The 25,427-nt window shown below is 41.0% G+C and overlaps 1 protein-coding gene across 10 annotated transcripts in view; it reads right to left on the reverse strand.

Moving 5' to 3' along the window:
• The window catches only part of UNC13D (unc-13 homolog D), a 60,090-nt gene that overhangs the window by 25,417 nt on the left and 9,246 nt on the right, over window positions 1–25,427 (reverse strand). For 2 of the 10 annotated variants that reach the window (XM_088133357.1, XM_088133358.1), the window contains 13 exons: window positions 16,658–16,690; window positions 13,568–13,675; window positions 13,093–13,152; window positions 11,372–11,438; window positions 9,916–10,108; window positions 5,736–5,780; window positions 4,588–4,656; window positions 4,357–4,426; window positions 3,288–3,392; window positions 2,587–2,679; window positions 904–1,007; window positions 271–388; window positions 30–154 (listed from right to left, as the gene is read on the reverse strand). In XM_088133357.1, coding sequence (XP_087989483.1) covers window positions 30–154; window positions 271–388; window positions 904–1,007; window positions 2,587–2,679; window positions 3,288–3,392; window positions 4,357–4,426; window positions 4,588–4,656; window positions 5,736–5,780; window positions 9,916–10,108; window positions 11,372–11,438; window positions 13,093–13,152; window positions 13,568–13,675; window positions 16,658–16,690 — 1,190 coding nt within the window. The other 8 variants (XM_088133355.1, XM_088133354.1, XM_088133356.1 and 5 more) reach the window with 8 other exon arrangements.

The raw sequence follows: 25,427 nt of genomic DNA on the forward strand, positions 1-25,427 counted from the left end.
TGCATCAGAGAAGGTTTCTGACAGCTTACCTGAGCAGTGACTGCAGCCTCTGGGTAGATTTGGGTGAGGAGAGTGGGAAGACGATCCTGTACCTTTGAAGAAGAGAAATCCCATAGTTCAGCAAGGACCGGAAAGAGTCCGCCAGCTCAACTGTCTGCAGGAAGTAATCAAACATGCCATAGATGTAAGAAGGAAGACTTAGTTAGACAGTTTCTAACTGCACTGGAATGTTCTACCAGCCCTATAGTTCCACAGCTCTTCCTTTCTTACCTGCTCAGATCGTAATCGGCCTTGAATCCACTGATATTCTATGCTGGTGATCTGATGGAGCAGGCAGTTGCTGTTGAACTCCAGGATCTGGTACAGCTTACTGTAAGCCAACCAGTGCCTGTGTTAACAAGGGAAGAAAAGCCGCATTAAATGCCAAAAGAAATACCTGGAAAAAGTACAATTAGAAACAAAAATATCTCACATTAACTGACCTGAACAAATTACATAGATTAGATATCTAGACAAACTGGCTGGTTTTGCCAGTTTCTTGTGAAAGATTTGTTTGTTTATATGTATACTGCAGAAATAGAAGTTAAATACAGCAGAAATTGTAGCATGATGGAGAAGATCATGCAGTTCTTGGCAAAGTCCATTGCAGGAATCACATTTAATAGGCAGGATGTGGTAATGAATCAAGGAAATCCCAGTTGAAAAAGAAAAGCCAAAATTATTGAATTAATGAATAGAATTCTAGGGTTAATATTAAGCCCTGGTCTCATGGCTTAAATTACAACACTCTCAGGCAATAGAAAAAAAACTGTCACAACTTTTTTTTAAGGGGGGATAGAAAGTACCAAGAACTTTTGGTTTCTAAAACGTTGCTTTGGCTGGAAGCATGCAGGAGATACTTACGCCATGTCTTGGTGGAAATCCGAAATGTCTTTCTGAGTAGCATGTAGATATAGGATTGTACTGGCATCTTTGCTTAACTCTCCATCCCAGGAAGTGCTGCCAGCCTGCAGTGAAAGAACACAATGAATAGTTCTCTATGGTATCAGGTGGGGGAAAATGCAGCACGTCCATTACTTCGCAGTTTTGCAAATAACAATCAGCTGTACTATGTCCAGGTCTTTCATTCCATTTACCTAGCATTTGCTACTGAATAAAGAATTAATGGCTCCACTTCAGCTTGGAGGAAAGTATCCAGTGGAGGGAGTTGAGGGGATGCTTATCATGTTTACAGATGACAGAAAGCTGGGAGGGATGACTGATACTTTAGAGGAAAGAGAGAAGATTCAGTAGGATGTGGATAGGTTAGTACAGTAGGCAGAAATGAATGGGATGCAGTTTAACAGATAGAAATATAAAGTCTGCCATCTCTGCAGGAAAAATGAAAGGCAGAGGCGTAGGATGGGAGAGACCTGGATTGGCAGTAGTACAGTTAAATATGAGCCAGCTGTTTGATGCAGCTTTTAAAAAGGCAACTGCTACTTGGGGTGCATTAACAGGAGCATAGACGTGAGCTCACAGGAGGTAAGTCACTCTACTCTGGCTCATTCCGTTTCCACTTGGAATAGTGTGTCCAGTTCTCTGCACCAAAAAGGATAGTGACAAACTGGAGCAAGTTCAGAGGAGAGCTGCTCAAATGGTGAAGGGCCTGGAACCAGCCCTATGATGAACCGTTAAAGGATCCAAGTATATTTAGCCTACGGAAAGGTTACTAAGGGGAGATATGATAGGAATCTTATGCTGTAACAAAGAAGAGGGAGTAGACTTATTTTTTTCCCCCAGGGGACAGGCCCAGAACAAGGATCTGGGTATTTAGCCTACAGAAGAGACACCTGAAAGGAGATATGAAAGGTGTTTTCAAATATCTTAAGATTAACACAGAAGGAGTGGACTTATTTCTCTACTGCCCCAGAGAGCAGGACCAGAACCAATAGGTTAAAACTACACGGGAAGAAGATTCAAGCTGAATGTCTGGAGGCATGAGCTCTCAGTCAGCAGAACAGACTGCCAGATGAAGTGGTGAATTCTCATTCTCTGAAGGCCTTCTTACAAAGGCTGGACGGTCTTCTGTCAGAGGTGTTCTAGTGGAACCTTCACTGAACAGTGTGTTGGACTAGATAGCCCCTAAGATACCTTCCAACTCTATGAATCTATGGTTCCCAGAATAGGACAGCAAGCAATACATGCCCTCTGCATAAAAGCAATTCAATCACTCCCAAGAAAGCCATTTGGGTTCAAATAAGAAAGATCTATCATGCCATTCCAAGATAGCAGGACTCTACTTTGCAACTGGTCATCCATGGAACACATACAACTTCATCACCTCACAGCAAAGTTTCTATCTTTTAGATTTATTAATCAATTTACAGCCATGAGGTTCTGCCATGAGTCTCCCTGAGATTTTATCTGGGGGCAGAGCTTGTGCTTCAAACCAAATTTGTATCTTGACTTCAGAGAAGAGCTGAAAAGAGCAAACAAATCAGCTGAACTGAATGCATTATGGAGTTCAGTTGTCTTCCAGAGAAAAGCTGAATATATGTCTCTCTATCATATTTCACTTAGCAGTTTCTTTGTTCATCTATTTACCTGGTACTGAAGAATCTCATATGAAACAATCTGCTGAAGAAGTTGGCGATGAACTGTGTAACTTGGCTGTGTCTTGCTGGCTAAGGTAGCTCTCTAAAATTAAAAAAAATGACACCGATCCAGCTTTTAGAAAATATAGAGGAATTTCTGCCAATAAGTCTCATCCTTACATATACATCCATGTTCACAATATCAGAGAACCTTAGAAATGGTCTATATTTGAACATTTAAGCATACTAACAATAAGCTCTTGATGCATTAATGCATGCTTTAAGTGCTATTGCAAGATTCATTATATTTATCTTTCTCCAAACATAAGCCAAGGTGGGGTACCAATCCCTAAGTCAAACCTTTTATCAATACAATTTTAATTGCCTGTTAAAGTAATAAAATATAACATCACAACCCCAATTTAGAATGTCTGACTGTCTTCTGAAAGAGAAGTGTCTTCACCTACTTTTACAAGGAAACCCAAATCAACCTTGTGGGAGGAAGAGTTTCTCAACCATATCATTACAAGAGAAAAAGGTCCTGTCCTTTCTAAACGATAGGCCCACCTTGTCTCAAAGACTGCAGTAAATGAAGGCAACCATATAGAATAGGTCTTAAAAGTTTAAATGAATAACAAAAGCTGTTTAAATAAAAATTTACAAAGAACACTTCCTTTACCCCAATGGGAAATTGATTCCTGTTTCCCCTACCTTCTTATGTACCAAAAGAAACTGCAGATGGCAATGCCCTCGGTTGGGATAAGTGTCAGTGCGAGGTTCCAGCCTGTACCAGCGATCATCCCGACAATGCAGGTCCTACACAAACAAGGTGAAAGTCTTAACTCAGAAATAATCAGTTGAACCACATTACTTCCTGAAGGTGCAGTTTCTCCACTTCTACTACATTTCCATGAAATGGATCTCCTTTCATCCTAGAAATGCAGTGTCTTAAAAAATTATGAAATTGGGCAAGCAAGAGAAAGTGCTCAAATGGATCCACCTATTTCATCTCACTGTATTGTAGCTGAATTTCAGTGCAAGTACAGTGCAAGAATTAATGGCTTAATGGGAACATTCTTCTGCTCTCAATTACACTAATGGATGACTCAGAAAAACAGATGGATGTGGTGAAGCCCCCACTTCCTGAGAAAGTTCTGCAGAAATCTTCCTTGGCGACAAGCATAGCTTTGTGGTTTCCAGATTGCTCCCGAACAGCATCCCCAACTTATTGCCTTCCAGATGTATTGAACCAACTCCAAAATTCTGATGCTCGCTGGGAATTGTGGGACTTGGAGTCCAAGACATCTGTACAACAACAGCCTAGGAATGATCGATCTGTTCCTGAATTAGGGTGTACCTGGCATCACTGCAGGTCTTTATAGAGCCAATTAAGTTCTCATAAACCCTGGCCTACCACCCCAGAGACTACTATAAAAATTGACGCTGAGGCCTGAAAAATAGGCCTCTTCATTATTTTTCTGATTATTACAGCAAAATCTATAGTTCTCTTACAGCATTTTCTTTGGGCCTAGTGTTTGAAAAAGGAGTCTCAGATTTATTAGAGCAAGGTGACTTACTTTGCTATCTACTTTCTTCATGGTCATACAAAAGCCACACTTCACTTGAAATTTCAGTTTATCTTTTTACTTAGTGGCATTTATGTTGCTGTCTACATCAGAGAAGATAGACCACAGCTAAAGAAAGACCAATCTGTCCAAGATCGGGGGGGGGGGGGATGTCCCCAAGCATCATTCTGGTAACATGCTATTCCCTTCCTCACCTGCAGACGAATGACCACATTCCCCAGGAAATCATCCTGTCCTTTATTTTTCCGAGCTTCCTTAATAATCCTGAGTAGGAAAAAGTAAAACCAGGACAAAGTTGATAGAATATTTCTCATGTACCAAAGAGAAACAGAATATGCTGCATTCTTTAAATATTTTGTTTAGTCTCATCTGCTGAATTATGTAAACAGAATTTCACATACAAAAGGCTCATTATTAGCACAAACCTCTTCAGGCCATGGAGGTCACTCAGTTCTCCCAGTTTGTGCCGTACAGTTTCAACATCATCAAAATCCCTATAAGAAAGCCAAATAAAAATATGCATTGATGCTCCTTTTCAAGACCTCTGGGAAACAAACAAACAAAGGAATCAAAGCAAGAAGAGCAATTGATTGTTTGATTATGTGCCATGAGGTGGGGGTTGACTCTCAGAAGCCACATAGATACACCTTCTCCAAGACAATCTCTCCCCAACCTGGCACTTAAAATCTTCCAGTGGTGGAGAAGACCAATACCTGGGCTCAAAATAACCTGTTCTTATTTTGCTTACTTAGGGGAGACTTCAACCCATCAAGGATGTTTGAAGGTGTACAATTTGCAACCCATAATCTCCCCACCCTTTTGATCTTCACCCTTAGATCTTCTGAGTAATTTTCAAAAACTGACAGCACAGTTCCTTGTTATTTTGAGATGGGAAACACACGAAAACTATCGTTTACATACCACAAAAACAGCCCCCCCTCCCCCACAACCACTACTTCACTTATATCTGTGATGGCCTCACTCACTTTGTGGCCATTAGCCTTTTGGTGGCACATTAAAGGAGCCACCAAAAGTTCATCTAGTTTGAAGGCACAAAAGTAGTTGCCTTAAGAACATTCTTGTTTTAGATGCAGCATGAAAGAAATATAGTGAGAGATTCCTGTTACTCAGAAAAGGATTTATTCATATTAAGCATATTTTTGGAGATGATGGCCAGTTGTGGGGAGCCATAATGTTTGATTTGAGTCTGCCACAGAACGAAATAACAAAGCAGCCACTGTGATCTGAAAACTATGGTTTATATATATATTTTTATCTTGTGCAAATCATTAAACAAGGTAGGGAAAGAATTCAGAGCGTGGCTTCTGAAATTCTTTCTAACCTCTTCAAAAGGGCCATATGCTTGTTGCGCGTGCATGTACTGGAAGCTCAGGCAGGCTGCATGTGCTCCACGCTGGTCACCCCTAGGTGGTCTGCTGCTCCCCCCTCTTTGTGTTAGTCTGTGTTTGCCTGACAAATCTATCTCCTTTCTGGCTTAATTTGGAATGTTTGTTCTCAAATTTTAATGGAATACAATCAAATTCAGTAGGAATGAAGAGCCAATTCTGCTTACCACATATCTAGATGGAATTGGGTATTTTCTGCATCTTCAAACTCCCTGGAAGAAACAAATAAAAAGTATAACTGATGCAAGGGAACACTGGAGTGGGAAGGTGCACACAATGCCCTTGCCTTCATGAATAGATAAAATGGAGCTAGACCCACCTGCCCTCACATGCCCCCCATTCACTGAGCCAATGTAAAAAAACTACATCTGCATACAGACATACATCAGGATCCTTTCCTGCTAACTGATGATAAATGTGCATCTGGGTGGAAGGTGAAGCTGTTGTTGTTGTTGTTTAGTCGTTAAGTCGTGTCCGACTCTTCGTGACCCCATGAACCATATTGCGCCAGGCCTTCCTGTCCTTCACTGCCTCCCTGAGTTTGCTCAGTTTCATGCTCATTGCTTCAGTGATGCTATCTAACCATCTCATCCTCTGCCGTCCTCTTCTCCTTTTGCCTTCAATCTTTCCCAGCATCAGGGTCTTCTCCAAAGAGATCTCTCTTCGCATTAGGTGACCAAAATATCTGAGCTTGAGCTTCATTATCGATCCTTCCAATGAGCAATCAGGGTTGATTTCCTTTAAGATTGACTGGTTTGACCTCCTAGCAGTCCAGGGGACTCTCAAGAGTCTTCTCCAGCACCACAGTTCAAAGGCATCAATTCTTCGGCGCTCGGCCTTTTTTATGGTCCAGCTCTCACAGCCATACATTACTACTGGAAAAACCATAGCTTTGACTATGCGGATCTTTGTCGGCAAGGTGACGTCTCTGCTTTTTAATATGCTATCTAGGCTTGCCATAGCTTTCCTCCCAAGGAGCAAGCGTCTTTTAATTTCATGGCTGCTGTCTCCATCTGCAGTGATCTTGGAGCCCAAATAAATGAAGTCTGTTACTGCTTCCATTTCTACCCCTTCTATTTGCCAGGAATTGATGGGTCCAGATGCCATGATCTTAGTTTTTTTAATGTTGAGTTTCAAGCCAGCTTTTGCACTCTCCTCTTTCACCCTCATCAAGAGGCTCTTTAGTTCTTCTTCACTTTCTGCCATTAGGGTGGTATCGTCCGCATATCTGAGGTTGTTGATGATTCTCCCTGCAATCTTAATTCCGGCTTGTGATTCTTCCAGCCTGGCATTTCTCATGATGTACTCTGCATATAGGTTAAATAAGCAGGGTGACAGTATACAGCCTTGTCGTACACCTTTCCCTATTTTGAACCAATCGGTTGTTCCATGACCGGTTCTAACTGTTGCTTCTTGGCCCGCATACAGATTTCTCAGGAGACAGGTAAGGTGGTCTGGTACTCCCATCTCTTTAAGAATTTGCCACAGTTTGTTGTGATCCACACAATCAAAGGCTTTTGCATAGTCAATGAAGCAGAAGTAGATATTTTTCTGGAACTCTCGTGCTTTCTCCATGATCCAGCGAATGTTGGCGATTTGATCTCTAGTTCCTCTGCCTCTTCGAAACCCAGCTTGTACATCCGGTAGTTCTCGGTTCATGTATTGCTGAAGCCTAGCTTGTAGGATTTTGAGCATAACCTTGCTAGCATGTGAAATGAGTGCAATTGTGCGATAGTTTGAGCATTCTTTGGCGTTGCCCTTCTTTGGAATTGGAATGTAAACTGACCTTTTCCAATCCCGTGGCCACTGTTGCGTTTTCCAAACTTGCTGGCATATTGAGTGCAGCACTTTAACACCATCATCTTTTAGTATTTTAAATAACTCAGCTGGAATACTGTCATCTCCACTAGCTTTGTTGTTAGCAATGCTTCCTAAGGCCCACTTGACTTCACTCTCTAGGATGTCTGGCTCAAGGTCAGTGATCACACCAGCGTGGACATCAGGGACATTAAGATCTTTCTTGTATAGTTCTTCTGTGTATTCTTGCCACCTCTTCTTAATCTCTTCTGCTTCTGTTAGGTCCCTGCCTTTTTTGTCCTTTATCATGCCCATCTTTGCACTAAACGTTCCTTTCATATCTCCAATTTTCTTGTAGAGATCTCTAGTCTTCCCCATTCTATTGTTTTCCTCGATTTCTTTGCATTGTTCATTTAAGAAGGCCTTCTTATCTCTCCTGGCTATTCTCTGGAAATCTGCATTCAGTTGCTTATATCTTTCCCTTTCACCCTTGCTTTTCGCATTCCTTCTTTCCACAGCTATTTGTAAAGCCTCATCAGACAGCCATTTTGCTTTCTTGCATTTCTTTTTCTTTGGGATGGTTTTAGTTGCTGCCTCCTGTACAATGTTACGGACCTCCGTCCATAGTTCTTCAGGCACTCTGTCTACCAAATCTAATCCTCTAAATCTATTCATCACCTTCACTGTGTACTCACAAGGAATATGATCTAAGTCATACCTGAGTGGTCTAGTGGTTTTCCCTACATTCTTCAATTTAAGCCTAAATTTTGCAGTAAGAAGCTCATGATCTGAGCCACAGTCAGCTCCTGGTCTTGTTTTTGCTGTCTGTATAGAGCTTCTCCATCTTTGGCTGCAAAGTATATAATCAATCTGGTTTCGGTATTGACCATCTGGTGATGTCCATGTGTAGAGTCGTCTCTTGTGTTGTTGGAAAAGAGTGTTTGCTATGACTAGCTTGTTCTCTTGACAGAACTCTATTAGCCTTTGCCCTGCTTCATTTTGTACTCCAAGGCCAAACTTGCCTGTTATTCCGATTACTCCTTGACTTCCTACTTTAGCATTCCAATCCCCTATGATGAAAAGGACATCTTTTTTTGGTGCTAGTTCTAGAAGGTGTTGTAGGTCTTCATAGAAGCGGTCAACTTCAGCTTCTTCAGCATCAGTGGTTGGGGCATAGACTTGGATGACTGTGATATTGAATGGTTTGCCTTGGATACGCACTGAGATCATTCTGTCGTTTTTGAGGTTGTACCCCATTACTGCCTTTCCCACTCTCTTATTCACTATGAGTGCAACTCCATTTCTTCTAAGGGTTTCTTGCCCACAGTAGTAGATATAATGGTCACCCAAATTAAATTCACCCATTCCCGTCCATTTCAGTTCGCTGATTCCCAAGATGTCGACGTTCAATCTTGTCATCTCATGTTTGACCACATCCAGCTTGCCTTGGTTCATAGATCTTACATTCCAGGTACCTATACAATATTGTTCTTTACAGCATCGGACCTTCTTTTCGCTTCCAGATACATCCACAGCTGAACGTCCTTTCGGCTTTGGCCCAGCCGCTTCACTCTTTCTGGAGCTACTTGGAAATGTCCTCCGCTCTTCCCCAGTAGCATATTGGACACCTTCCGACCTGAGGGGCTCATCTTCCGGCGTCATATCTTTTAGCCTTTTAACATTGTCCATGGGGTTTTCTTGGCAAGGATACTGGAGTGGGTTGCCATTTCCTTCTCCAGTGGACCACATTTTGTCAGAACTCTCTGTCATGACCTGTCCGTCTTGGGTGGCCCTGCACGGTATAGCTCATGGCTTCACTGAGTTACGCAAGCCCCTTCGCCACGACAAGGCAGTGATCCATGAAGGGGAAGGTGAAGCTAGTAGATGATTAAGCATACAGAGATTGCGGCCAGCAGGTATGAACCTAATTCTGTGTACAAGAATGAATGAAAAGGACTTTATAAATCCCACCCATCCCCTTCCCCAGCTAATGATAGGAATAAAAGGTTAGAGAATAGAGCAGCTGAACTTAAACATACAAACCTTTCCCAGCCTAAGTTCTCTAGATACCTCAAATTATGACTCCCAGAAAGTGGAGTTACAGTCCAACCCATCTGGAGGATATCAGGCCTCCCTAAACCTACCAGCTGGAAATCAATGACTATAGTACAGGAAGAGGTCTAGCACTGGGTTTTCAACCCTTCCAGTATCTCTACTGCAACCAACCAAGGTCTCTCCTTTCTCAAGTCTCAGCCATAAAGAAAGCTATCAGATGTTATTTGCCTTATGGTAAACTCTTCCTGGGTCTTCAAATCCAAACAACCACCCGTTCATCTCTCTCAGCTATGCTCAGCCCAGAGAATAGCTATTTTCTCCCCAAACAGCCAACCAAGAGCTTTTCCCGGATATTCCATTTTCTAGGATATGAGATAGGTTGCTGAAAACCATCATTTTCTAGCTCTAAAATTATCTTTAGGTTAAATTTTCTAGTAAATCTAATTTTCTGTTAAGGCCAACACAAATTAAATTTGCTAAGGAGATGAGACGTACAGGATGAAGGTTTCATCCCACACTGGATGTAAGGTCTGACGGATGACTTGCGTGCGATGGGTCTGGTCCTCTGGGATCAGGTTCTTCACCACAGCCTTGGATCGTTTTTTGTTCTCATGATGAGAAGCACCATGGGCTGAAGAGTCTTGTTTTTTGGTTTCTATCCCTAGGAAGCAGTATGGATCACTTAATCCTGCAAGCAAAGAAGGAGCTTTAAAATGTGCAGCATTCATGTTATGTGTTAAGGTTTCACAATAACTAGCAGAATTATTGCAGAAGGTCCTCTATACTTTTCTTTCCCCACTCCATCAGTAATCTTGATATTGTACATGACTGTTCTTTTCCACTACCCATGAAAAACCAAGAAAAAAATAATAATGTTGCATGATTTTGCTTCATTCGTTTTGCATCATCAACTGATTTTACATCATGCAGGGAACTTATTTTATATGATGCAATCATCATCTGCTTCCACTTTCTTTCTTCTTACCCTCAGCCTCCTCTAAATATTTAAGGCATCAAAAGATTTTTTTTCTTTTTGGTCTGCGCTCAGTCATTGCTGACCCTGCAGTGACTGCTTGGACGAGTCCTTGCAGTTTTCAAGGCAATTGTTTTTCGGAAGTGGTTTGCCAGAGCCTCCTTCCTAGAGCAGAGCCCAGCTGGCGAGCGCAGGAGGCGCGGTTTCCGTTGCTTCGCACCCTTTTCGGGCGCGCGCGGTTTTTCGCGCTTACCGGCAACTGCTCCCAACTCCTTTTTGCAAGGCGCCGCCAGCATTTTTCCTCCCACCGGAGTGAGAGTCCCCATTTATCTACTCACGTGAGTTTTCGACCTGTTGGGTTGACAGGAACTGGGGAGGAAACAGGAGCTCACCCTGTTTAACGCGAAGGCTGGACTTGAACTGCTGAAGCGTCGACCATTTCTGGCCAGCAACTTTCAGCGTCATTAAGCTGCTGCACCACCGCGTCTCATATTGTGTGAACTAAGCCATCATGGTTTGCTGAGCAAATCAAGGCCATTATGATGTGCTCAGGGATCATGATTAAAACAAGCCAAGGCTAAATGTGCTGTATAAGTCCAGTCAAAGTGCTGCTTAGGGTTAGCATGAGGACAATAGGGCAACCTTTCCCAAGCTGATGCTCTCCAGCTAAAATATTTGGCTGGGAATTATGCATCTTGTGGGGAACAAGTTGAGGAAGGTGATGTAACTACAGGTAAAAGAGCATCCTTCCTCCAGACATGAAACTTCATATTCATCAGTGTTGTTCTAATGGTATAGTAATTTGCATAATTGTCATTTCCAAAGATTTTAGATGCAAACTCAGTCCTGTCCAGAATTAGAAAGAAAGTCAGTCAGTCAGTCAGTCAGTCAGTCAGTCAGTCAGTCTGTCTCTCTGTCTCTCTCTCTAAGGTTTCCAAATTTCTGCATTTGAGCTATGGTATGTTCCTTTCTACTTACCACTGACATCTTTACCCAGAATATTCCTGGCTTGCTTCACAGTTGCTTTAAGACAAAAAATTGGCTTCTGAAAAACAAAAGGAGGAGATCTTAAATGAGCACCCAGCTAGCAGGTGAACAGAATAGCATCTGGGATGTCCAGGTAGATGTAATCATTAAAATAGGAAAGGCTAATGATGAATAAAACCATGAATAATTTAGACTAACGTGGAATATAAACAACTAAACTTCCTTGGAAACCCTTTTGCAATTAAAGAAATAGAACAATTCCATAATAGCAACCTATGAAATGCTCAAAAAGCCCCACAAGTGATGCAGAGACGGCTCATATTCTTTTCTCCATCTCTTTGGCAGATCTGTGTGTGTGTGTGTGCAGGTGAGACTGACAGACTAAGATCTGTTTGTGAAGCAGGGGTTTAGTCTATGCTGAATCTTCATCCAGAAGAAAGCAGAGAATTAACTTTGCTCTCTGCAGAACATTCTATGGCACTACTGGTTCCCATAGAAATCTTACAGGGAGCAGTAATTTGTTGCATATCAGTATTAAAATCTCCTATCATGTGCTCAACATGCATATACGGGTTGAAAATTGCTATAAATCTCTGGTAGCTTTTTCTAAGAAAGCTCAAGGCAATGTTGCTATATTTTGATTATTTTATACAATCATATTATACAATCATTATAATCTGTGCAATAATTCTGTACAAGTAATATATAGAAAGTCTCATTGGCAAGAGGGAGAAATATATCTTGACTCAACCAAAAACTGGCTGAATGTTCTCCTCTCTCCAGCACAACCCTTACCTATAAATCTGTTCCATATCCTGCCCCCATGAATGTTCTACTATGTAAATACATAAAAATTACAATTGGTAAAAAATGTTATTCCTGTGTATTTCATTACGTAGAAATACTGAAATCTGGTCATGTCTTTCATTCAGTTACTTTTGAGTGGCAGACTGACAACACCTTAGATGAAATTTACAGTTATTAAAACCAGTAGACCAGTCATACACTAAAGTAAAACTTCAAGATACATACAGCAGCAGAATTCTTGGAAAAAAGGATAATCTTTTCAAGTGATGAACACTAAATAATTTCTACAAATGCCTACATAAGAACCATTGATTCAGTCAATAAGGATAAAATAAATAATACATCAATATGGAGAGCACAGAAATGGAGGTGGATGGGTATCCAATATCACAGAAAGTAAACCTGAAGAAGCAGAAGTATATATTCCTGCACCAATTACTGATGCAGAAACACTGCTGCTTATTCAGGGCAAAAGTCAGAAGTGGAGACACTTGTCACTGCTCAGAAACCCACACCCATAACAGAATCATAGAATGTAAAGGGTGAAAGATTGGAGATCATACACTTCAGCTTGAGATGCCATCTGATTTGATTTCAGATGTTATCTGATGAAAATGCAGGATAAAATTCAAATATAATTAAAGAACCTAAGCCAGGATTCACACAACATGCTTGACTGGTATGATTAAAATGTAGCAGTTACACTCTACAACATGCTTAGCTTGGCTAGTTTTAATCCCGATTAGAGCTTTTTTGTGGCTTGGGGTATGATGCAAACCCATCTTATTTGCTTAACATTGTATAGGATCCAATGTATAATGCAAATCCAGAAAATGGGTTAATTCAGTATCCAAGCTAGTGTTTGGGGAAAATCTAGCCTGTCTGTGCTTCAAGTTAGATCTTACCTCTAGCTGTTTGACCCTCTGTAGTATAATCCGATGCTCTCCTGGATCAATATTGAAGGCCTGGTTTAGATGTTAGAGGAGAAATGGTCAGAGACAGAAATTGGTTTCAATATTACACAAAATAGGAAAACCTCAAAAGCAAAAACAAACGTACATTATAACATTAGTTTCTTATAACAGGAATGAAGACTCTGTATCTTGAAGTCACATCCTCACCATAATTTCAAAAACCCTTGGCTTCCAATCCATCCAGACCTTTAGCAAGAAGGCTAGATGGGGGTTAGCCAAGACAGGGAGGGAGAGAAACAGAGGAGTGGTCCATCCTGCCCACCAGCAAAAAGCACCATTTGTCCCAATGGCATTGGGGGAGGGAAAAGAATACACTGAAGAAGAAAGAAAAGAAGCTGGCCTTAAGTGCAACCTAAAGCCTGGGGGCTAAATAATGAGATAGATTAACTTGTCTCTATGGCCCAACCTTTTGCACATATTCATAGAGTTCCTCCGGATCAGTAACATGATTAAGTTCCATTTTGCCCACACGATGGAGAATGGTGTAAAGGACATCTTCGTACAGTGTGGTGAGCTGCAACAATATATTAAAAGCAGATCAGAATCAAACCAGCATAATCTGTTTTGTAATCCAATTGATCATTAATTATTCCATTGAAATCTCCCATCATACAGATATTAGCATAGTCCAATTCAACTATTTTCATGTGTAATTTCCTGTAAAATTCTTCTTGGTTGTCATTGGGAGCATAAATTGCAATTAAAAGAGTTTACACAAGATATGCAGTGAGAAATAAACTACCAAGAGAAGTACATATAAGATTTACCAAAAAAACTACTAAGGCACAGATACTTCAGGTGGCAAGAGAGAAAACACTAAAGTACAAAGACAAAGAAATTGTAGTCCTGAAGCAGGTGCCAAGAAGAGTAAGAGACATAAGAAGGCAATACTCATTCTTGACTAAAGAGCTACTCAAAAGAGGAATAAACTACAGATGGCTGATTCCAGAAGGTCTCCTGTTTACCTGGCAGGAACAAAGACAAAGAGTTGATACAGTCCAAAAAGCAGAGCTATTTTATTCAGAATTTTTCAGAGGAAAAGAAGAAGACGCACAAAAGGAAGAATCGTTAATTGAGTTTCAAGAAGAAGGTGTGGCAGTAATCGAAAAAGAAAAAGAAGAAAGTGTGGTAGATGGTGTTCCCAGAGAGCAACGAGAAGTAAGATCTACTAGAGCAATTAAACCCTCGTACAAAGCCTAACATGGAGGAAAGAAAATTGATTACGATCAATATAAATGGACTCAATTTAGCTACTAAAAGAAGGAAAGTATTCCATAAATTAGAGAAGTTAAAGTTTGATATAATTTGTCTGCAAGAAGTACATATCAAAAAACAACATGAATACTTGCTGCAGCAAAAAAAATTAGGTAAATTGTTCACTTCTTTGACACAATGTAAAAAAAGAGGTGTGGTCTTATATATTAGAGATACAATGCTGGCAGAACAAATTTATGCAGATGATGATGGAAGGATTCTGATGGTTGAAATAATAGATAATAATGTCAAACCAGCATAATCTGGATTAGCAGGTTTGCATACTATCTTTTTTAAAAATTAATTTTTATTAAAGAATTTTTTTACAAATTAAAAGCAATACAAATTCAGAAAAAAAGAGGGACAGTAAAGCGATAAGTAAATAAGAAAGAAAAGAAAAAGGGGAAAAGATATGTAGAAGCAGTTTCCAATCTTCTTTACAGCAGTTATAGATACATTTATATTTTATCCTCTCTCTCTAAGATTACATCGTGGCTCCCTTCTTCCATATTCTACCCTTTCTAATCATCAAACCAGGTTTGCATACTATCTTGACATCTGTTAATCGAGGGACTCTGCGTGGAATATGCTTATTATATCCAGCATGGGATCTTTCAAATTACATCATCCCATTTAATCCTTTCTTATTTTTCACAAAAGGAGGTCACCCACTCAGGGAGTATCTAATGGATCCTAAGCAATCTCACTCCCCCAGTCCAAGCCCTCCTTAATAATTCTCAGCACCCAGGAGCAGACAGCAAAGGTCTGAGCAAAAGGCTTGACCAGTGCGTGTGTCAGACGACTGGCAACTTAAGATATTTCTTATATCATCACTGAAACAGTCTCCAGCTTTAGTTATTGTTGATCCCAGCAACACCTCTGTCAAGTTTGGGGAAAGAGGAAGCAGGTTAATGTTGGAAGGGGACTTTGGATATATAGAGAGCTAGCTGAACCAGAGGAAATCCACACGTGAATGGAACGTAACGTCTTTGCAGGCACGCCCAGCAAATGACTTTTCCAGAAATCATGATGGATAATGGGCTTAATGAACGATATGATGACTACTGATTCCAATGAAGTACATATAACCCATCTGAATACACAAGTGCATGGAAGTGCAACAGCATACTAGATGAACTAAAACAATGATGTGTCAAAGTCTAGCAGAAAATCAAAGTATGCCTGATGGATAAAAATACCAGACTCAGGACATGAACTCCCATGATCAAGAGCTGCCCAAGGAAAGCTAGACTTCTCCTCAAATTGTCTCCTAAACTGTAACAATATTCTATGACAAGATGGATGAAAACTAGCTGGTCAGAGTCCAACACATTTAGGTAATAAAATAGGAGATGAGGAGGAGTTTTGTATGTAAACCAGGAAAAGCATGTGAAGTGCATAAGGTGTGTAATTAGCTGTGTGGGTAGACTGTAAGAACTTCTTTCTTCTACAGTACAGTTAGCTATTTTACTTCCTGCTTTTTGCCTGCTATTTTTTTACTATCTTTTCCACACTGGGGAATCTTTCTGGGAGCTACAAGACAACATTTGGTACCTACTCAATTACTAAATTAATAATTTAATTACTAATTAAGATAATCTCTCCTCTTTCATTTGTTGGGAAGATTGTGTTGATCAGTGATGGGTACCTCTAATTAGGTGTGCTGAAATGGAGGAATGTATTAAAGGGACCACCATATTCAAGCTTTGATTCAATTTAGTGTGTGTTGCCTTCTGTGTTGATTGTGCCCACCAGGGACAAAGGGGAGAAAATAAATTTTCTATGTCTACCCCTCCCAGGAGTTACCATTGCTGGTCAACCTCATGGTATGCTTTCTAAGCCACCAGCAGCGAGTGGAGAGGAGAAATGCAGGATGAGATCATAAGGAGGGATGTATGTAAGCTACCTCAAGTTCCTGAATGAAAGAGAGAATAGATATCCAATAAATAAAAGTTAAATAGTACTTTTCCATGCTCTTCTTAATTAGCTTATGGGATTCATTGCCACAAAAGGATGAGCACTGATTTATACAAGTTTTAAAAAGGGTGAAATAAATCCAAATGGGAAATACTCCAAGCCCAGCCTTAGAAGCAGTTTCCCCTGAATATTATATGTTGTGCTGTCTTCATGCTCTCCTTCCTGGAAGTATCTAGCTAATGAGAAGTAGGATATTGGACCATGTAGATCTTGTATCTGATCCAGGAGAATGCATCTTATGTTCATTGATGAATGAGATTCTTACCTCTCTCTTAGATAATTTATGGGAGAGATCCATCTACAAAAAGAAGGAAAAAATCACTAATCTGCTGTAAATTCATTTTATAACATTGCTACACAGTAATCGTTTTTCTGGGTGTAAAGGAAAAAGTACCACTTCCCACTACCAACCTGTTCATACAAAGGCCTCCCCTATCAGCAGTGAGCCATACGGGTGTAAATGAGGGGTCTTCTTAGTAGGCACATCCAACTTTTAGAATGGGATCAGTTTTGCTGGCTTTCAAATACCAGGTTAAGGCATTTTTATTTACCTTGACATTTTACATAGGCAAAACTTCTATATGGTTTTTGTGGTTTTATTTGTTGCCACTTGTTATATCTGTCATACAGAGGTAGAACAGTTTATTTTACATAACCCAGGAACCTGATTTAATGAAGGATGATTTTAAAATATTTTAAATCAATCCCTCAAGTTTTGCTGAATGTTTCTTTAGTACTGCATTTACCATTTTTTAACAGTGATATACTGAAAATAGCAAAGCTTCACTTTAAAAACTTTATATTGAATTATTGAAGCAAATGCATAATGCCAGGTACTGCTTAAGTACTACAAGTACCTATCTTTAGGGGAACACATTCTACACAACCTTCTCCTCCGGAACATCATTTATATATAGTATATAAAGCTAACTCAATTATAGAAAGCTAATAGAGCAGCTGTGAACACACAGTAGCTATTTTAGCCACAACTAACAGATAAGCTGCTATTTCTGTTACACTAATTTCATGTAAACAATAAGAATTGAATCTTCTGGAATTTCACGCCCCATGATACTGAATGTATGGCTGTTCATAATGAAGAGCAACATAGAAATGCTTTTAATACATAAATAAAAAATACATACATACATAACCATCATGCTATTCCCTTTCTGAATAGACATTATATAATGTTCAGAAGAGGACTCAGAACTAGTAAGCAAACAAAATTAATTACATGATAATAGAAAAGATCACTAACTTTATTTTAAACTAACCCCATTTTACTATACCTCTCCATACTCTTTTATCCTTGCTTCCACCAAATGCATACATACATTGCCTTTTGCTCCTTAAATTTCTCTCTTTTTGATGATCACATCAGCCCCCTCCACCACAACTTTCATGGTCTTCCTTTGGACCCACCTATTCTTCCTTCATATGTCTGTTTTGCAATTAATTCCTCACAACAAACCATCTCCACATACAGCATGGCTGGCTGGGGAATTCTGGGAGTTGAAGTCCACCCATCTTAAAGTTGCTGAGGTTGAGGAACTCTGACATACACTACTTCCTACATCCTTTGCCTTCAGTCCACTTTCATTCAGTGCCCTTTTATTCCTAACCACCCTCTTCTTGTTTTACCACACAAACTTCTTAACTGCTATCAGAATAGCATATATAGTCTACCTTCTCTAAAGGTCTCAGAGAAGAGAGATACAGGTGTGACATTATGGCATCCTTCCCAGTACAGGGTTTCACATGACTTCTACACCCTTTATTGGGTCCCAGACATGGAGACATGTCACAATGTAAGAGCTTAAGGGAAGGTGGACTGTATAGACCTTTCTGATAGCACTTCTAAATATCCCTTCCTGCAACTACTAAGTACCAGGACCTGGATAGCTTGTAAAGTTAATGCACTGTATATGATCATCTAAACTCTGTAAGTTCAATTCCCAGTAGATGGTTTGAACCCCATTGAATAACATCTGACTACCCATGTCTGAAGTCCCGATATGGATGAAACTGGTCATACAGTGCTTTCTGGTGGTCAGGGTAACAGACTTCTTAAATAACACAAACAACAGCCAGCATTAGATTTTATTTTGTAACTATTACAGGTAGTCCTTGCTTAACAACCACTCATTCAGCGACCAAAGTTACGATGGGGCTGAACAAGTGGTAGTTTTGACTGGTCCTCAAAGCTACGATTGCCATAGTGTCCCCACATCACACGATCATGATTTTCGATCTTCCCTGCAGGCTTCCCACAAGCAAAGTCAATCACGTGAGGTCCTCATTTAATGACCCGCAGTGATTCACTTAATGATGGCAACTGGGGACTGCTAGATTGCCATCACTAAGTGATGTGGTCATGTGACATCGTGCTTTATGACCGCATCGTTTAGCAATGGGAATTCTGGCCCCAATTACCATAGTTAAGCACAGACTACCTGTAATACACTGACACCACCAAATTTACAAAGTGCGGATGAGGTATAACTGAGTGAGGAGGATGCAAAAAGGTAAAGAGTCTTTCTCGCTCAGCTCTTGGTGACCACATGGATACATTCACATAGCTGCCTTGGTAACAAGTGGTTGGCCATGGCATTCTTTTGGGATGTTTTTTCAATCTCCCAGTCCAGCCAGCAGCCCTAGGATTACTTGACATCTCCCATTTGAGTACTCACCAGCTCAGACTCTGATTAGTCTTTTCAGAATCAGCCAAGGTCAATTAGGTGCTGTTATCTGCTGTGATGAGCAGTTTACACCCTTTCACATTCTTCAGGATTTGCACCTACTGGTCAAATCAGACACCTCCCCTCCCCCGCAAAATCAAGCCAAGATTAATACTGCCGCTGGAAGACAACAGGGCTGTGCAATGTCTTCTTAAATCTGTTCTGTTCACTGCAACTATCAAAAATTATCCTGGCTTGTTTCTTTAGACTTAATGCTAAAGCAGGATGTGGAACCAGTGCCTCATCAGATGCAGCTGAACTACATTTTCCAGCATTTCACACTAGTTAGTCAGGTTTTAAAGAACCAACTGGGGTGGGGAGGGGAGACTAATTCTCTATAACTGCAACTGAGATATGAGGATGCCTCTTGACTTCCACTTCCAGTCTGAGAGACAGAACTAGAAAAAATGGTTTCATCATCCCTGTATGCTCCTTACTTCCTCCATTAAAAAAAGTTTCATTTTTTAATGTTTTCAAATAGTATTTTCTTTATTTTAATAGTCAACATTTTATAAGGATTTTGAGGTGTTAACTTGGAATCTACCAAAGTAAGTGTGGCTCTGTTTAGAAAGAGGAGTGCCTTATTACCTCCATAATGAGTGAATGTTTTAGGCAAATGTACATGACTGAGCATGTTGCAAGAAAATCTGTCATGAGCAACCATGACTATTGCTATCAGGAGACTGGAAAAAATAGCTTGGAAATGGGAAGGAGATTTCCTTTGATGGAGTAGGCTTTGCTGTACATTATACAAAAGATAGAAAATGTAGCAATAGACCGCCCAGAGTCACTTCCTCGTGAGATGGGTGGAGTCTAAATTTGAAATAGAAATAAATAAATGAAATACCTTTGGTACTGCGGTAATTAAGACAATGGGGGAGGCTAGGAGGAAGGTTATGAACTCTAGCTGCCTTACCAGATTGTTATTCAGAAAGTAATGCACAATTAAAGGACAATTCTAAGTTAAAACTAGTCTTCCAATTCCTACTTTTGCAACCTTAGAAATGAGTAGCATAAGAGAATGTTACTGGATCAGAGAGGCTGACCATAAAATTGCTTGATGAACTCAAAGTTCAGATGTCATGTAAAGACAGAATGTGGTTTGTTTGATTTTGGTTATTATGTTGTGTGAACTGACTACTATGGTTGGTAAATTACAGCTTATTCTTTATGAGGCTGTGCTCTCTAATCCATTTGTGGTTTATTTGATACATCATGGTTAAACCATGATTTAGAGCAGTATGCAAAACAGGGTGCTGAGGGTTACTAATGGGGCCCTATGCAGGTTAGTCACTATCATGGTCATTGGGAGAGGAAGTTAGCTACTCACCCAAATTCCATACTCAGAAAATGTTTGTTTAATAGTGGTTAAGAATGCAAATACATCAAAAATACTTAATGGAACATTAAGCCAGTTGGCCAATGAATTGTTTTCCATACTTGGCTGGATTGAACATATTTTCAACATCCAGGTTTGCAGATGTTATTCCTTTTCCCTAAAAAATTAAGACACAAGTCCCTCTCTAGGTGGGAACCAGCAGGTCCTCACCCTACTCTGAATCTTACTGAACAGCCTTTGGCAAGTCATGAGCACAGCCGCCTCCAAATGGCGTACCATTTCAGAAGCAAAACCAAGAAAGCAGCTTAATAACTTTTATTGTATGTAACACACTCTAAAAGGTTTCAGCATATTTGCAGATTAAAGCAGAATGTGAGAGAGAAAGAAAAAGAAGACCGACTCCAGTTAAGCAGCACCACCTACGTTTCTGCTGTCTTCGGGGGTTTTTCCCTTCCTTGGGGTCTCGCTCTCAGGCTCCATGCTGGGATGGACTGGGGAAGGGGGAAACTGAGCGGAGGACGCCATCAGAACGCAGCCATGCTTTCAGCCAGAGGCTGGCCCGCAAAGTCAGAAGTCTGCCTTCCCTACTATACGGCACTCAGATGCTGAAGAGGAAACCACACGCTTTTATCACTCTGACCATTGTAGCAACTAACGGAAATTGAAGCAGGGCTCTCTTTTACATCTCATACCTTGCAATTCGCAATGCATGGAGTCCTCTACCCAACACTGAATATGCCCTAAGAAATTACTCATCCTCCTTTGACGGCTTCTCTGTAGTCACAATCCTCTGGAGCTAAACCTGGATGCAAATTCTCTAAACAGATTAATATAAATTTGCACTCACTTTGCCCCAAGTAGAAAGGACAGCTGTGGGCTTCTAAGAGAGCACTGCCAGACTCCAACCAGACCAAGCACCTTTTAAATCTGGGTGACGTAGTCTTCAGCAGGTTTCTCCCACTGTTGTGTTATCTGCAAGCTAATTCCCCAGCATATGTAATCCATAGGAAGTTCCAGCTTTGGTATAAGGTTCAGGATTGTTTCCACTGGGCGAGTTCCATAAATGGTGCTCGCCTCCAAGGTCAGGTTGAAATAATGGTCATTCAACTTTCTGGCTGCTGCTTTCTCCCAGGGTAGGGGTGGCTTCCTTAGAAGCTGGGAATTGCAAAACTGACTTGTTATTTTCCAGACAGGCCTGGCGTGATGCAACTTGCTCGTGGCATGAAAAGGCTTCACTGATGATAAGGACTGATGTGAAACAGACCCCGAGAGAGGAAGGCCTATTCTGACCAAAATCACATTCTCACACAAATTGAGACGGATCGAGACTCGGGTCAAACACTCCTGTCTTTCTTCACTAAGAAAGAAAAACAGCATGTTTCTGCTAAATCTCATATCTGATTTTGCCTCACTAAACCAGCAGTGGGGCAGCTTTGGATGGTCAAGGGCCAGTCTTAACACTGGGGGAAGGGCTGAGGGCTGAAAAATGGATGTGGCCTTATCACACATACAAGCTGCACTGAATTTGGGAGGAGCTGGGGGAGGGTCTTTGTTTTTCTTAACTGGTAGCATATTTTAAGGTGACCACCACAATTTTCATGCCTTTTTTATCTCAAAATGATAAGAAACGGAGCTGTCAGTTTTTAGGCTCTGTGGTGAACAGGCCGCTGAGGGCTGCAAAAAGGGAAAGATAGATCCGTGTGCGCCTTCAACAGTGTATACCTTTGCCTCCTGTTCTTCTCTAAAACTTTTTTCCACCGCTATTTTTTTTCTCAAACAAGGTTCAATACCAGCCAAATAACTTTAGTCAGATGGCTGGGAATGTTGGGAGTTGTAGTCATCTAGGTGGTACCAGATTGGGAAGCCTCTTTTTATTCCTTTGGTTTGTTGGTTTTCATTCTTGCCTTGCTGGTTGCTCGAGCTCTTTCTTCCTCCTTAAGCACACAGTCCTTGTATATTCCAATTTTCTGGAGGGGAGATCAGCTACAACCTCAGTGAACAACTAGCAAGCCCTGCCAAAAAGTGAACATAGTTCCTGGGTGATGTTTGGCATTAGAATATAGCAGAAAACAAAAGCTGTGAAAGTTAGGAAGAAATAAGAGCTGCAAGTAAGAGGTATCTCAAGCGCAGTGTAGCGATGAGGGTATTGGATTTGGACCTGGACAAACCAGCTTCAACTTTCTGCTCAGTTGTAAAGTTTACTTGGCGACTCTCTCAGTCCAACTTACATCACAGGGTTGCTGCAGGGGGTGAAATGAAGGGGAAACCCATGTGAGCGGCCTTCAGCTCTCAAGAGAAAATGAATGCACTAATAAATAAAGAGGATTGCAAAAAGAGGGAAGATGGGCATGCAAATCTAGAAAGTCAGCTGCCTGGAGGCCTTGGGCCAGATAATTAAAGCTAAGTTTTTGCTGGTGTGTGCAGCAGGTAGGCATCATCTGCCATAACACAATGTTGTTCTCCTTCAATCAAACCACCTGCAAAAGGCAGATGTGTAAACCTGTCCTGCTTGAGGCATCTCAAGTCTACGACCACTCTCTCTTTGGCAGATCAGATTAGCTACTTCCATTTCCTCTCCTGTGGATTTTACGATATGGCACTAAAGATTTCATATTCATGATGAGATATAAAAGAGCAGAGGCTGGGAGAGAAAGAAGAGAAAAATAGGGACCACCCATTAAATTGCAGATTTAACCAGTGGTCTGTTAAGAATGAGCTCATTCTCTATTAAAAATGTAGGAAACATGGGGCAAGAACTGAGGAGGGAACTGTAACCCAAAAGGGCTCTTCCTCCAAACTCTAGAGGCTGCCCACTTGACCCAGAACAAACTGGGACTGCCTTGCCCAACATGATGTGACTACACCACCTATTAGCCTTTGACCATGCAGGCTGGGGCTGAAGGAAGGGGAATAGGTTGGGAACAGCTGAGCTGTGATCACATCTAACCACGAAACACGCAACCTCTTGTGCCATATCAAGTGTGAGTTCTTGTTTCCTGAGTGGATTGTGTGTCGATGTTAACCCCCTGGGAAAAGCCTCTATGCCAAGGTTTGAACCATGCCAGATCTTCCTGCTTTGCATAAAGTACAGTTTTTGAAACACAAGGTGCCTTGCAATCTCTGTCCTCGTTTCCCTGCCACCACAAGAGGAAGGGCAGAGAGGGGTTAGTGTCATTCTTTGTGACGAATCTCGTCTAGGAGTTGTGTTGTTTGCCACTTTATAGTGAAAGCAGACAGTTTTTACGTAAACTCCAGCTGAGAAAAACAAAATCTAAGTCACTTTAGTGAAACAGACAAGGAAAAAAAACATGTATCCATCATGGAGAAACTTCTACTGGAGTTCCTTTCTCAAAAACTGTACTTAAAACTGTTCTAGTCATAGTTGTTTCAATTCTCTTTCAGGCGTAGAGGAGAAAATACTGGGAACTCTGCTAGATGAAGACACATTTTTTCCCCTCATGCAGTTTAAATCATCCTGTGGCCAGGACCCATCCTTGTTTCCCCTTGATCATACAGTTAGCCTTATCTAGGTACCAGTCTCAGATTTAACCAGTCTTTTGTCATCTATCTGAATGTGGGATTAAAAATAGTTTTCCCTTCTTAAACTGACAGGGCGACAAAATGTGTAAAATCTCCAGCCTTTTGTAGGGGCAGCTAGGTGAGGAGACTCTCTTCCCCTCCCGGGTATCACCAAAGGTGTGTGCCTAGGCAGAGGTTTGGCTGCGCCCACCTCCGTTGATCCCTGGCCAGCACCTGTCACTGCTGTTTTCTTCTGGTGTTTGCCCTCCCAGTTAGGTCTGGACCTGAGTCTCCAGAACCTTCCCTTTTATAAAATCATACTGCTGCTGGGGGGGGGGGGGTGATGATCATCTGGCTTATTACCTTTATTCAGACTGAGAAGACTTATATCAATGGTTAGGATGCTTGGCTAAACACAAGCCGTGTCACTTCTCCCAATCCACTTCTCTTTCTCTTGCACCCCGCCACACATAAGCCCAACACTCCAGCAAAGGGGTGGCAGTACAGAGTGATGGATTGTGAGTTGAGGACCTTTTAATGCATCTTCAGGGCTGTTACTTAGCTGGTTCAATCTCGTTCCTACAAACTGGTTAGTAAATCTTCCTCTTCCTTCAGAGAGCCCAGGTTCAGCAGAGAGCTCTAGCAGAGGCCACAGACTGCCTCCTTTAGAGCCATGGCCACAAGTAGGTCATGTACTGCCAGTTGGGTTCTCTATTAGGCAAGTTCCAGGAGCTCGTGGGCTGGCCAAGCTGAAGGAGGAGGAGCCAGGGCAGAACTGGCTGTCACTGTGGGAATCAACTGTTACCTTTTAACACCCCTGCACAAGTTAAAGCATTGCATTTAGAAATTCCAGTTGTGGCCATCTTGGTTTGTCTTTGAAAACAAACAAACAAACATATACACTGTGGTTATTCTTGTTTCAAATCTCTAGTACATAAATCCCTTTCCTTCAGAAGAGTTTAGAATAAAGCACCAACTTTTCTTTTAAACATTTTAAAAATTAATGCTTTGAGGGCCTTGATCACACTGGGCAAAGGAATTTCTTTGCTTCCCTTTTTATTTCCTCCTTTCTTAGTAATGATCTATACCTCTGTAGCTCTCAGGGGACTTCTACATGAAAATAATAAAAAAATATACAGGAAAATGTTATTGAGGCAATACGTAATTGACAAAATTAAAATGGGCCAATGAAATTTAGTTCTTTGTGTGAGAACAACTTTATATGATCTTTTACTTCTCCTGGGATGAAAGCATATAAAAATCCTTATGTCTCTGCCAGTATATTAGAACAAGGGGGTGACCTATCCTTGTAAGGGACATTTAATCTTCAGTTCATCTCCACTGTCTATAAGATTTCATATTGGCACTCCATTTCTGCATCTGGTCACTGGGTTGGTGGTGGAGTTCCCCTGTCTGTTGGTGTTGAGAGATTTCAA

The sequence above is a fragment of the Python bivittatus genome, unplaced genomic scaffold (assembly GCF_059951505.1).
Source record: "Python bivittatus isolate LINGU-HERP-01145 unplaced genomic scaffold, Pbiv_v1 ctg000080_np1212, whole genome shotgun sequence".
Taxonomy (NCBI): Eukaryota; Metazoa; Chordata; class Lepidosauria; order Squamata; family Pythonidae; genus Python; species Python bivittatus.